This window comes from Ailuropoda melanoleuca, chromosome 16 (assembly GCF_002007445.2).
Source record: "Ailuropoda melanoleuca isolate Jingjing chromosome 16, ASM200744v2, whole genome shotgun sequence".
In the NCBI taxonomy this organism is placed as follows: domain Eukaryota; kingdom Metazoa; phylum Chordata; class Mammalia; order Carnivora; family Ursidae; genus Ailuropoda; species Ailuropoda melanoleuca.
The window spans coordinates 73,070,608-73,084,697 of record NC_048233.1 but is presented as its reverse complement, the minus strand read 5'-3'; the positions used below and the strand labels follow the sequence as shown (position 1 = coordinate 73,084,697).

Genomic DNA, 14,090 nt, shown 5'->3' with positions numbered 1-14,090 from the left:
ACCACAACATTTATTGGGCACTTACCGTGCCAAGCACTGGGCTGTGTTTTACTAAGGTAATCTCCCTGAATCCTCGCCAGAACCTTGGAAGTTAAATTTATTATTGCCCTCCGTCTGCAGAAGGTGAAACAGGCCCAGAGAGGCAAGTGGCTGGGCCACCGCCCCATGGCTACAAGGTGCTGGGGTAGAGCTGCGTTCAGGCCCATGGCGATTCTGCATAAGACGCTGTCCCCTCACATCTCCCCAGTAGATCGCAGGGACCAGAGGCCCAGGAGGCTGCCAGGCACCTCCTGGGTCTGTCTGTAGCAGCAGAGAGGCCCCAGTCCCTCCCCTACCCCCAGGGCCAAGCCCCCCTGCAGGGCCAGCCCAGCCCAGCCAGGCCAGGGGGATGCTTACCTTGCCCATGTTGAAATAGAAGAGGACCCCAGCAGCCACCTGGACGATGAGGATCAGGAGGAGGAAGGCAAAGTACTGGGGACACAGAGCAGCACGGAGTCAGCCGCATGCCCCCCTGGGTGCACCCACCCCACACCTCTGCACGAGCTCCCACAGTCGGGAGCAGGATGGCGCGCAGGCCCCACTCGGCTGGACAGCGACACTCACCAGCCCCAGCAGGCAGCGGACCTCCTTGATGGCACCGATGCAGCCCAGGAAGCCCATGAACATGGTGACGGCGCCCACGCCGATGAAGACGCAGGCCCCCACCTTGAGCGAGCTGGAGGAGGTCTCTGGGGATGGAAAGATGGGTGTTCAGTTCGGCCCGGCTGTCTCACCCTCATTAAGCACACCATCAGGGGTGAGGCCCGAAGGTCTAGCGCTGGTCCCCTTGGAGTCAGAGTGCTGGGGTCAGCCCCCACCAGACGCTGTGCTGGGATATGGGGAGACAGGAGTCAGACTGCTGAGGTCCCCACAGCAAGGAGCTGCCATTCAGTGGGGTGGGGCGTGGGGACAGTGACACACAGCACAGATGTCCTGGTTGTGGAGAGAGCCACAGGGACATTGAGGCCGGCTCAGGGAGACAACCATGACACAGGGAGTGGATTGGGTGGTTGGGGAAGGTGTGGGCTGGTCTGGGCAGGTGCCATTTGAGCAGAGACACGAATGCAGAAGCAGCCTAGTGAAGACCTGTGAGGCGAAGGCGCTCAGGGAAGGGGGGGGAACAGCAAGGAGGAAGGAGCGAGCCTGATGTATTTGAAGAAGGCGAGACAGAATGGACCAGTGTGAGTCCGACAGAGGAGACACTTGAGGCGTAGAGAGAGGCGCCTGATGGCAAGAGACCCTCTTTAGGGCCGCAGGCAGACAGAGCCCGCCCCGGCGGGTGGAGGTCAGGGTTCCATCAGAGCACTTGACCAGCATGTCCCCAGAACCCCAGCATATCACCTGCCAACAGGGCACAGCTCACGCCCACCTCCAGATGCCCTCAACCCAGAGGCTGTCATATGCCAGAAAGGCCAGGGGAGATGTGCCCCCCCCTGGCAGGGGGCCCCAGACTCCTCCTACCACAGCCCCTGCTCTCTCAGGGAGGCACCTGGGGCAGGATGTTTCCAGAAAGCTGGAGAGCAGCCTGGAGAGCAGCCTAGAGGGCATTAGCGGATCAGGGGAACCTCACAGGGATGTAGATTGCTGGGTCTGTCACAACTGGACAGATGCTCCTGGGAGACCACCTGGAATCTGAAATTTTGATGTGCTCTCCTAAGGAGGGCATGGCCAGGGCTGGCACATGTGGCCGTCAGCAGGGAGGACACAGGCCGGCTTCTTAGGGGGCCTCGGAGAAGCTGAGCTCCCCACCCCAGCCCCCTAGGGCCTTAGTGCAATAACTACAAAGCTGAAGGATGGGTGGATAGGAGGGCCTGATTCAGCTCCACTTCCTGGTCACAAACAGAATGTTCTGGAGCTCAGGAAGAACCCTGGCCAGCCCACCCTTCTCTCAAGGATGCCAGGGCAGGGCTGCCTCTGCCCAGCTCCTCACAGGAGCCGGAGGGAGGCAGTGCCCCGGCTGGGGTGAGGGGGGCTCCTGGCACTGAGCCCCCATTTTCATTCGAGGCCCTCAGCGCCCTGCTCTCAGCAATCAGCATGTCAGGAGGAGGCCATCCAATGACTCTTTTTCTAAGTTTCCTGGGTTTGGGTTCCTCCCAGGGATGACTCCCAGAGAAAAGAAATTTGGCACAGCCTAGAATCCACTGTGTGCCAGCCGGAACAAGGCCCTTTATCCGAATCATTTGCTTCATTTCCACAGCAGGCCCATGAGGGTGGATTTACACCCTGATTTGTCCCCAAGAGCCCTGACGCCCGGCCAGGCTAAGAGGCCACCCAGGTGCCCAGCAGGCAAGACCCAGGACTGAGACGGCCCCAACTCAGCTTCTCCCCCAAGAGGCCAGCCCAGCTGTGGGGGTCTCGGCTTCTCAGGACATCTAGTGGACACCAGGCCCTGACCACACCCGGGGTCTTAGGCTGGCCCCGATCTGAGCAACCTTAGGAAGGGGACAACAGGACATGCTGGGGTAGCCCTCCACTGTACATGGCAGAAGCATCTGGGTCTTCCCAGGCCTGGCAGGTACCAGCGAGCTGGCCCCAAATGAAAGGGACTGGAGGCAACAAGAAAGGGGTTCGCATCCCAGCTCTGCGGCGAACGGGTTCTGAGCCTGGGCAAGCCATCCTCTGGCTTCTATTTCCTTCTCTGTAAAATGCAACTAAATCCTACTTCTTAAAGATATTATTATCAGCGTCAACACTTCTGTAGGGTTGACTGTTTACTAGGAGCTGTTCTAAATGCTTTTCATATATTAACTCATTTCATTTCACAAAACAACCTTATGAGATATATTCTATTATTATCCCCATTTTCCAGATGAATAGGCACAGAGAGGTGAAGTAACTTGCCCACGATCACCCAGCTAGGAGCGAGCAGAGACAGGATTCGAACCGTGGCAGCCATGCTCCTGACCACGGCGCTTGCTCGCTCTGGTTAAGGCAGGGCTGCATGGGGAGTGTGAAACCCTGCAGTTCAGGGGCACGGGGTATGAGGGCTCAGGAACCATGCCACCCGTTCACGGCCCAGCTCCACCTCCTGGCTGTGTGTCCTGAGACCAGTTAACTCCCCTTTCTGTGCTTCAGTTTCCTCCACTGTTTTATGGGGACAGCAACACCTCGCCCCATGGACCTGGAACGTATGTAGTAGGTCAGGAGCCCTGGGTTCCAGCCCTGACCCTGGTCCCAGCCCTGACCTTTACTTGCTGTATGATTCTTAGCAAGTCCTTTTCCTCTGCTAGATCAGTGCTTCTGAACCCTGGCTGCCTGCGGAATCACCCGGGGAGCTTTTTAAAAACCACAGTGCTCCAGTCCCCCACCCCCACACCAGTGGAGTCAGATCCCTTGGGGTGGGCCTGGAGCCCTTGTATTTGTGAGAACATTCTGGGCGCATCTAGTGGACCTCTGCCTTCTGGCAGCTCAAGAGTCTGTGAACTGAACTGGGAAGAGGTGGGAGGGGCAGGCAGAGGTTCCTGGAGCCTGGGGCAAGGTGCAGAGGACAGAAAGGCAGTGGGTGAGCTGAGCCTTGAGACTTTGCCCCCTGGTGTGGTGCCTGCTGGGTGTGGGCCCCCGCCAGGCAGCAGGGAGCCCGGGCCTCATCCGGCAGAGAAGGATATGTCCCCCATTGGGAAGGCATGGGGAGCGTGGGCATCCCGTTGGGCTGGGGGCAGCCTACTGTACCCCCATTCCGGGCTAGGGTCTGCACTGCCCAGCAGCAGGCAGGGCTAACAGCCTCAGGCTGCATCGGATGTGGCTGGAAGGTGGATCATCCTTGTTTCCTTTCAAGACTGCGGGGAGGCCTAGCCCCCTGGGGCCACAGTGACAGGTGTGGTCTCTCCATCACCCATCCTAGCCTGGTTCCGCTTTATTCAAATCAAGCAGCTGTCCTGGGCCTGAGTCCAAACCTGAGGCCTCAGCAGCAGCTGGGAGGGAAGTGAGCCAAGGACGCACTCACTGTGCTACTTGGGACCCTCGGCTGTGCCTCCCTGCCACCTCAGGGCCTCCGTGAGATCAGGGCAGCAAACCTGACAGGCTTCCTGGAGGAAGCTGTGAGTAGACCTGAAGGCATCTTACCATCTGTGCAGGAGTGCCTTGGGCTTCTTTCCTCCTGCTTCAAGAGTGAGAGAAGGGGCTTCCATGCTGTGGTTCCCCCTACCAGGGGCAGCATTTAGGACCAAAGCCCTGAGGTTTCAGGTCTCCCACCTATCACCGTGAATGTGAGCGAGGGACATCACTTCTCTGAGCCTCATTTCTTCATTTGTACGGCAGGACTAGAATAGTTCCTACCTCATGGGGCTATCGAGGGATTAAGGCAATTTTTGTGTACAAAACGCTTGGCCCCGTGCCTGCCCCATCATGAACACAGCCCATGGATGCCCTGCCCGGTGTCCTCCTCAGTCCAGAGCCCCAACGAATCCAGCAGGCACCAGGCGCCGAGCGGGCACATCATCGGCTCCTGACAATCAGGTTTCCCAGCCTTTCCTATATTTCTCTGAACTGACCGGGGCCGGACTGTGGCCCGCATCTTGCTGAGCTGGTGCATGGAGGGACAGAGACTGTAAGAGGCTTTCTCCCAAGGTCAGGGCTGAGGGAAAGGGGCCGGCCTGGGAGAGCAAGCCTCCCTCAACCCCCAGTGTTCTCCAGACAACAGCAGCTTTGTGTGGGGAGGGAGAGAAAATTCCTCCCGAAAACCCCTGCAGAGGGGGCCCGGGGCAGCGTGGTCAGTGCAGGACCTGGGCGAGGCCCTGAAGGCAGCGGGAAAAGTGACCCGCTTTGAGGCTCAAGTTCTCGTGGAACAGCTCTGCCTGCCGCCCTGGCCCACCGCCCCAGAGCCAGCCGGGCAGGGGGATCAGAGAGACCCTTACGTAGCACAGAGATGAAACTGCTCCTGTCCGCCAGGATCCACACCCCGAAACCCAGGATCACCGCGCCCAGGATCTGGAAAGAGAAGGCGCAGTCAATGGGGGACAGAGGGGGCCCTGCCCAGCTGACCCTGCAGCCAGGCCAGGAGGACCCAGGGATGGGGGGCATACCACCTCCATCCTCAGGCCCCACACCCCAAGTCCTGGTGCACCCCAGCCATCCAGACAGCATGTGTGGGGCCATGTGTGGGGAGTCCCTTCCGCCTCTCATCTCCCCTACCCCACGCCCATACGTGGTCAAACCAAGCCAGTTAGATTTGAGGGGTGCAGCCTCTTCCCAGGGGTACCCTCCGACTTTACATCCTGGCCCTCTCCCATGCTCATCCCCCTCCACTCCAGCCCAGCTCAGGGGCTGGGGACAACCAGAACATGCTCTAGGGGAAACCCTGCATGGACGTGAACATCAAAGCCCACTTGCCCTTCAGAGCTCAGCTCCGAGGCCACCTTCCACAGGAGCCCTTCTGACTCCCCCAGGCCGACTAAGGGGCCTCTACTCTGGCAACCGCCCTTGGACACTTCTTAATAGCCATTCCTGCTGGCTTTAATGTGCTGGGTGCGTGTCTCTCTCTCTGGCTGGACTACGAGCTCCCTGAGGGCAGGGCTGGGTTGGATGGGGCCTATAGTACAGGTGCTAAGTGCTCAGGAAATGAATCCGCTCACAAATCCACTGGAAAAGCAGGGACAGAAAGGCCGATGTGGGACAAGCGGCTGGGGTCGGCCCAGAGTTTCCCTGCTTCCCTGCCCCTCCCCTAATCTGCAAGGCCCACAGCCTGAGCCTATCTCCCGAGCTGGAACACAGCCAAGATCCACAGCCCACCAAGCCAGCCAGGGTCTGGCCTGAGCCCACCTGAGGAACAAGCCACTTTCAGAGTCCTAGCATGTCACCACCCACCTCTATCACAGGCCCTGGGTTCCCACCTCAGCCATCATCACCTACTCTGCAAGCGAGCAGCTGCTGATAAAGCCCTCAGCGTGGGGTGAGGACCCCAGCCCCAGGGCCTCGAGCAGCCTCACTCTACGGTCATTAAAGCCAGAGCCAGGCCCAGAGCCAGGCAAACAGGGCCTTTGCCTTGGGTATAAAAATTAAGGGGACACCAAAAAACTCAGTAACCAAGATAAATAAGAATTTACAGCAACGATTTCTTTAAAAACCAAAATTAATTTTAAAAATCCATGATGAGGGGCGCCTGGGTGGCTCAGTCTACTAAGCGTCTGCCTTCAGTTCAGGTCACAATCCCAGGGTCCTGAGATCAAGTCCCACATCCGGCTCCCTGCTCAGCGAGAAGCCTCCTTCTCCCTCTGCCTGCCGCTCCCCCTGCTTTGTGCTCTCTCTCACTGATAAGTAAATAAAATCTTAAAAAAAAGAATCCATGATGAACAAAATCTCATGCTTTTAAATCAAGGTGGGATCGGTATTGTGATTTTTTCCTCTTAAAAAGGAGCAGAGCCCTGATAGGGCACATCGCAATGCTGTTTTCTCATCCCCAAGCGAGGACCTCTCTCACCCTCCCCTAGTCTGGGCCCCCTTAAAGACAACAGCAGCTACTGATGACCCTCCATTCTTCCCCAGTGTCTCCCAGCAGGTCACCTGTCCCCTCCTCCCTCCTTGCCAGGTGGGCCCTGTTACTGTCCTCATGTTACAGATGGGGACACAGAGGCCCCGACCTTGCCAAAGGTCACCCATTCCATCCTTCAGGGGCTCCAAGCCAGGTCTGACTATTCCTCCAGGCCAGGTGGTGGCTCACACAAGTCGCAGGATACTTGGGACCCGTCCTGGGCCTTCACCTGGGAAGCCAGTCTCTGGGGACAGGGAGGCCACTGAGGCACCGTTGAGGTCCACCCCTGGGTGGGGGTGCCTCAGGTGACACAGCCTGCTGGGATGAAGGGGGACTTCACAGAACCTGGGAGTTCGGTTCCCAAAGATTCCTGAGGCCCTGCCCTCCCTGAGCCTGTACCTCACGGCACAGCTGGCCGATGGCCAGCTCAGGCCCACGGTCTGCTCCTGTGCACCTCAGAGCCGTGTGGCAGAGGCCCTGACCTGCTCATCTCCTGCCCTCACAGGGCAGGGCAGAAAATCCCCTCCAGGCAAACACAACCCCAAGGAGAGCGAAATCCGGGACTGCCCAGCTAAGCTCCTCAGCTCGCTCACAGCACCCACCAAGGAAGTCCCCAGCACCAGCCCAGGAGTGCCTCTGCGGGTCTCATGTCCAAAGACTGCCATCTGGAGTGGCTGACCGGCCCCGAGGCTGTGGGCCAGCCAGGAAGAGGCCCAGCCGGGCAGCCAGCCAGAACGGGCGAGGCACCGTGGCCCCCTCTTTCTTGGTGAACCAAGCCTGGAACCATGGGGCAGAATCTCCCGACAGGGCTCAGCCAGGAGCCGGGAGCCTCACACCAGCGTCCTTCTCCCAGAACGGCACAGCATCAGCAGCTCCTGGGTTTCTGTGAACCTCAGAAAAGCTGATGAGGCCATTTTCTGGGGAGTTTGGGGCCAGGAGGGGGTGTAGGCAAGGACGTACACGTGTACATGTGTGCATATGCGAGCACACGTGGCCGCCAGAGCGAACTTTCCAAACCACAAGTCTGATCATGTAACCGCTTCCCGATGTGCAGAAAACAGAGAGCAGGATCCTTCCTGGAAGGCCGGCACCCCAGAGCCCCACAGTCTGCCCCCCACCCCCCTCGGGACTTTTGCTGCTTCTGCCAGAACTCCTCTCTCTCCCCACCCCCGCCACCCCCCAATCTAACTCCCGGGGGCTTCTGCTGACCATCCCGACAAGGTCAGCTGCCTTTTTATCATCCATTTGAATAAGCACTTGACTGGAGCCCACCCCTTCCCCCCAGAACAGAGCGCCCAGCGCAGAAACCTCGGCTCTTCTGTTGGCGGGCGTCTGCCTGGCACCCACAACCAGGGTCTGAATACACAGAGGTGTCAAATACTCACTTGGTGAAGGAGTGACGCGTGAGTGAGTGGACAAACCAATGTACACTGTCCCTGGAAGTCTCTCCTTTCCCCTCACCCCCCCGCGATAAAAAGCTCCCCCTGTCCCTGCCCACCCTTCCCCATATCCTGATGGGCCATCCCGGGCCCCAGCACACAGGGAGTTAACAGCGGACTCCCGCCAGCCCCCAAAGCTCTGGCCAGAGACAAGCTTTTCCAGTCTCTGGCTCCACAGGGCAGGCGAGGAGCGGGATAAGGGACCCCTTGGCCAAAACCATCAACCCCGTTTCCTTTCTCCACGAAATCTCCACCCCCTCCCTCCCGCTGCAGGGGGTGAGCGGGCTGTCTGGGCCCCTGGACTCCAAGCCCCCTTACCTCCTACGCTGTCTCCCAGACCCTCTTCTCTAATCGCTAGGGTCCCAGGGATAGAAGCACAGCACTGTGACCCTCCTGTTCCCCACTCCCAGCCAGCTGGCCCTTGCAGCCAGGCTGAGGCCCAGGAGCCAAGCACTTGCCAGGGGAGGCTTGGCTCCGGCTGCAGGGACAACTGTTTTCTAGAGACCTGGCACAGCCAGGAAGGACCTGACTGTCTAGCTGGGGAAGCCCAGGTGCCTGGGCCCACCCCGAGTAGCTTCCAGCCCGGACTGCCATCCGTGGAGGACAAGAGCCACAGCAAGGCCTCAGCACCATCCTCAAGAAGGGGGCTGGGGCTAGAGCCAAGGTGGACAATGGCAGGGGCAGGCGGCACCCAGCGGTCCACACGCATGCGTGTGTGCCTGTGTGCGTGCGGGTTTCCGTGTGCTGGGAACACGCTTGCATCTATGTGTCGGGGTGCAGTTAGGAGGAGAATTTAGAATGATTATTTCCCAAGGTGTCTGTAATCCTATGTAATCTGTAACATAAAACGCCTTTTCCCCAGTAATCCATGTCCATTGTAGAAAATTTGGACAATGCAGAAAAGCATAAAGAATAAAATCCAAATTCTCAGGAATTTGTTCATTTGTTCCCAAAATGAACATTCAGAGGCATTTTCTTCTCCTCTCAAAAATATTCATGTATGTGTGCACTTTTTAAAAATAAAATTGGATCATAATGAACATCCTATTTTTCAGCCTGATTTTTTAACAGTAGAAGGTGAACCATCAACACAAAGGAGACACAGCCCCCACACCACCCTGCGCCCAGGAAGGCCTCTCCCCCTGCCCCATCACACACACACACTCATGCACACACACATCCACACATGTGCACACTCACACACGCATCACACGCTTCCCCCGCCCCATCACACACACGTGCACTCATGCACTCACTCACGCATCACACACACGTCACTCTCCCCCGCCCTATCACACACATACACAAATATTCACACACACACTCGTCACACATCACACTCTCCCCCACCCCATCACACACTCATGCACACACATACATTCACACACATGCAAACTCACACACACATCACACTCTCCCCCACCCCATCACACACACTCATGCATACACACATTCACACATGTGCACACTCACACACATTGCACGCTCCCCTGCCCTATCACACACACTCATGCACACACACATACATTCACACACAAGCACACTCACACGCATATCACTCTCCCCTCCGCCCTGTCACACACCCACTCATACACACACACGTACTCTCACTCACATATACAACCACAGACACACACACCATCCTGGCAACTCTAAGCAAGAGGACTGTGTCAGTGCCAGGCCTGAGAGGAAAATTGAGGTCCCAGGAAAACCAGCTCCAGATGTGCACCAGGCTTCCATCTGGGCAGCCCTATGGCTCAGGGACCTGAGGCAGGGCCTGCCAGGGTGGGTCTGGGGAAGGGGGACTGTGACCCCACTCTGGCCCTAAGCCTGACTCTCTTGCACACCCTTTGGGGGCTGTGGGTACATCTCCCACAGTGGATGTGAGGGTGGGGGGCAGTAACAGCAAGATCTTCAGAGGGGGTGCAGGAGGGCGGGGGACCAGCCCAGGGTGAGAAAGATTTCAGAGAACTCCCTGCTGATGAGTTAAGGGACACCGGGGGGGTCTTCCCCACCCATGCCCACCTCCAACCCTGACTGGCCCGGACCTCGGTGCTCCAGGAGAGGGGACCGCTGCAAGAGGCATCCAGTGCTGGAATGCGGGCAATCTCCAGGCTGGGCCCACCCAGTTCCATGCACAATGGTCCGTCCTCAGCAGAACCCCCACCCCCCATCCCTGGCCTGGAGTCTCTGGAGGGTCTCAGCCTGGGCTGCCCCAAGGAAGAGTCTCCGAGGGAGACTGTCAGCTAGTGCTGGTCATACTTACAAAGAAGAGCAAGTTGAAGAGGAAGAGAAAGTATTTGGTGACTTTGATACAGGCTGACCCCATCCTGCCGGTCCTGGAACTCCCTGGCAGAAAGAGAGAAGGCAGGTACGTCAAGGCCAGGAGGAAGGGGGAACAAAGCTGACAGGCCTCAGTGACCCACCGGCCCCAAATCATCCCAGCATGTCCTCACAGCAATCCCAGAGGGAGGTACTAACATGAGGTCCCATTTTATGGCACCCCGAGGCCCAGAGAGGTTAGATGACTTGCCCAAAGCCACACAGCTGGGAAGTGTAGGCCTACAGGCCATCTCGGTTGCTTGATGTTTGACAGCTGGGCATCTGGACTGGCCCGTCGACCGGGCAGGGCCTGGAGGGAAATGACATAAGACCCTCTCAGGCTTTGGAAATACCCAGATGGATGCCGGTCAAAGTCAGGAGGCAGGGAGGTTAGCAGGTGACCGCTGGTGACCCAGGCAGTGAGACGGTGGCTTGTGGCACAGATCTGCAGCCCTCTCTGGGGCCAGGGGACTGCTAGGGGAGAAGAAGAGTTCCAGCCTCTCAGAAAAGGGATAGAGGGCTCGCTCCACCATCTCCTCACAGAGGGAACAAGTATGCATTGTCGAACATCCAACGAATAGAACATTCAACAGAATAACACGAATTAAAAAAAATGTTTCTCTCACCCCAGAGATAAAAACTGTCATCATTTTCGTAGCTAAACTTGCAAGCATGTGTGTTTCACAGATGGTTTTAAACAAAACTGGGCTCTTACTACATAGAGTGATTTGTAACCTGCTTTTTTTCATTGACAATATCCTCTCTGCGTATGCTGGTAAAATACTCCACAAAGTAACTTCATATGTTGCATAGGGTTCCATACTGTTGATCACTGCACATTTTGGAGGGTCAGATTCCCCCAGAAAATTCATGTATAGGCAGCATTTTACATATAATTTCTGGGGGTTCAGAGGCCCCATTAAACTCATTCAGGAGCCCTCCAAGGATTCTAGGGTTAAAGTCCCAGATACAGACATATCACAAAGCATGTAATCAATACTCTATGATTAGACACACGGCTGTTGCCAGTGTTTCACTGCCATCCTGAGTGATACCCTCCTGCTTTTGAAACAGCACAAACCATGCTGGAGCGCACTGGTATGTCTCTCTACACTGATGGGACCCCAGGCCAGGCCAGGACTCAGGGAGGGGAAGAGGGAAGTTGGGCTGCCCTCACCCCCTCCCTGAAGCCATACAATCCTGGAATGATAGCAGCCCGCTCTTGGGCCCTGTGGGGTGACAGGAGCCAGTGCTGGGCAGCTGGGGCCAGGACAGCTGCATGGGACAGCTGCTCAGGCAGAGCTGGGCTTGGGGGCAGGGAAGAAGGCACTGGGCCCAGTCCTGTTCCCACAGGCCCTCTGGGTGGGGGGGGCGGGAGGCAGGCCACAGAGCAGAGGGAAGGAGAGCTGAGGGGCAGGCTTCACCCCTTCTTCCTCCTGCAAGGGTAAAAGGCAGTCCTAAGCCTTGTGAATATCCCCTGTCCATAAGGAGGTCCCCTCTGCCTTTTCTGGAAATAATCATCTTCTATCACCCTTGCCAGGGAGAGCTCAGCTTTGACTTTCTTTTCCTCCAGGGAGAGGGGAAGGGCTTAGGGGGAGGGCCCGCTACCTCCCAGGGGGTCCTGTTTGGTGTTCTGATATCTCAATTCGAAAGAATTTTCTCTAGCTGCCTTGCTGTGAGTCAGACTGGGGCACAACATGAAACAAAGCTGTCCAAAGAAGGAAAAGGGTATCTGAGTGGTAAGGAGCACCCCGTCGCAAGTGGCATGGAAGCAAAGTGTGAGTAAATACTTTCGGGGATTCAAGGGCTACATGGGGAGGTTAGACTGAATGGCTCTTCCAGTCTACCAGGGTCCAAGGCTTGGGTCTGAGAAATGCAAGGACAACAGGGACTTGGGAACCAGAGAAGTCTGGTAACTCTACCTGGGGCCTACGCCAGACCCAAGGTAGGGCAAACCAGGGCTCCCCTGTGTCAGGAGGTCTAGAGATATGAGATCCCAGACCCAGGCTGGCCTGAAGGAGCCCTGCAGGGGATGGTCTGCATAACGGAGCATCGCTGTCCTCTCCAACACAGAGCTCGACAGACCACAGGCTCTGCGTCAACTTGCACAGAACAGAACAGCAGCGGAGGAAAGATTCTCTCATGGAGGGGGCATGTTTTTCATTCCCACCTGGCCCTCCTTGCCTAGCTGGGTCTCCTCCCAGTAAGTGACACGGGAGGCCCCAAGGGGTTGACCCTGGCTGAACCCCAAGCAGTCTGCAGCAAGGTCACCCCTTTACTGGAAGAACCTTACTGACTATGCTCTAGCGGCGGCCACAGGCCTGAGCAGCGTGCGGGGGCTCTTGTGCAATTGGAAAAGTACGCAAATGGTCTTTGGCAACTGTCGCCTGCTTCTAGAGAGTACGGGAAGGGAGTTTCTACATGTTCCGCTCCCACATCCTCTGCTCAGGCTGGGCTGCAAGAGCAGCCTCACAGGTTGGGGGGTGCTCAGAAATGGGCAGTTTGTGGACAGGAGAGTAAATTCTGGGCCCACTGAGTAAGGAGTAGCTGCCAGAGGATGGCAGTGACTCCAGGCGGCCACCAGTGTCTGTCAGCCCCTTTAATCCTCCTGTGCCCAGGAGGTGAGGGAGGTATTCCCATCCCTGGGGCCGAGGCTCAGAGAGGTGAAGTAACTCATCCAAGTCACACAGCTCGCAAGCAGGGGTGGGCTCCACAGCCCAAGATCTTTCCACTGTCAAGAGCATCCTTCCAGAGAGGGGCCTCGACTGTATAAAGGATCTGTGGGGATGGCTGGGATTCCCAAGTGGGCAAGAAGGAGGCAGGGGCTGCTAAGCTGGTGTTCCCTCACGCTCCAGACCCTGAGCAACCTCGCTGGTCTCGGGCACCCACACAATTGTACCAGGCATCAGGCAAAGCCCTCCAGCGTCCAATGAGCAAACTAAGGCACAGAGGGGTGAAGGAGATTGTCCCAAATCACCAGTACATGGACCAGCAAGGACAGAACCCAGGCTGCTTAGCCCCTCGCCACCCCCCGCCCCGCCTCCTCTCCAGGAGGCAGCTTAGTGGGCTCAGATGCTAGAATAGGAGCCAGGCAGCCCCATGACTGGCAGGCAGTTTGGCCAATCCGGGCAGGCCCTGGGGCTACCTGGGAATCAGCTGGGGGAGGAGAAGGTGCTCAGAACCAGAGCCTGGGGTGGCGGCTCCAGGGCACGCTGGCCAACATCCAAGGAGGCAAAGTCTCTCTTTCCTCCAAGTACAGACGTTTCCCCCACAAAGCAACATGGAGCAGAAGACAGGCAGTTCCAAGAAGGGGGGTCAACTCAGGCTGAGAACATGCCTAGGTCGTGCCATGATGGAGTGTGGCATCAACTTCAGGGACCACCCCCCCACCCGCCAAAGTTGGATTCGGAGGGCCTGGGGGGAATCTAAGCCTCAGTCTTCTCATCCATGAGATGGGAATAAGGTCTGGTGTAGGGCAGGGGGTGGCCAACTGGGTCTGAAAATCAAAACCAACCCACCCCCTATTTTTTGTACAACTTGTGAGCTAAGAATAGATTTTGCATTTTTATTTATTTTTTATTTTTTATTTTTTTTTAAAGATTTTATTTATTTATTCGACAGAGATAGAGACAGCCAGCGAGAGAGGGAACACACGCAGCGGGAGAGGGAGAGGAAGCAGCAGGCTCATAGCAGAGGAGCCTGACGTGGGGCTCGATCCCATAACGCCGGGATCACGCCCTGAGCCGAAGGCAGACGCTTAACCGCTGTGCCACCCAGGCGCCCCATGATTTTGCATTTTTAAATAATTAGAAAAAAATAAAAAG

The 14,090-nt window shown here is 57.1% G+C and overlaps 1 protein-coding gene across 1 annotated transcript in view; it reads right to left on the bottom strand.

The window, feature by feature from the left end:
* CD82 (CD82 molecule) overlaps positions 1 to 14,090 on the bottom strand; it is a 50,881-nt gene that overhangs the window by 13,364 nt on the left and 23,427 nt on the right. The window contains exons 2-5 of the mRNA XM_002929004.4: positions 10,211 to 10,293; positions 4,893 to 4,965; positions 604 to 728; positions 397 to 471 (exon numbers count right to left, since the gene is read on the bottom strand). Of these exons, the coding sequence (XP_002929050.1) occupies positions 397 to 471; positions 604 to 728; positions 4,893 to 4,965; positions 10,211 to 10,273 (336 nt within the window). The 5' untranslated portion in view covers positions 10,274 to 10,293. The remainder of the gene's footprint in view (positions 1 to 396; positions 472 to 603; positions 729 to 4,892; positions 4,966 to 10,210; positions 10,294 to 14,090) is intronic.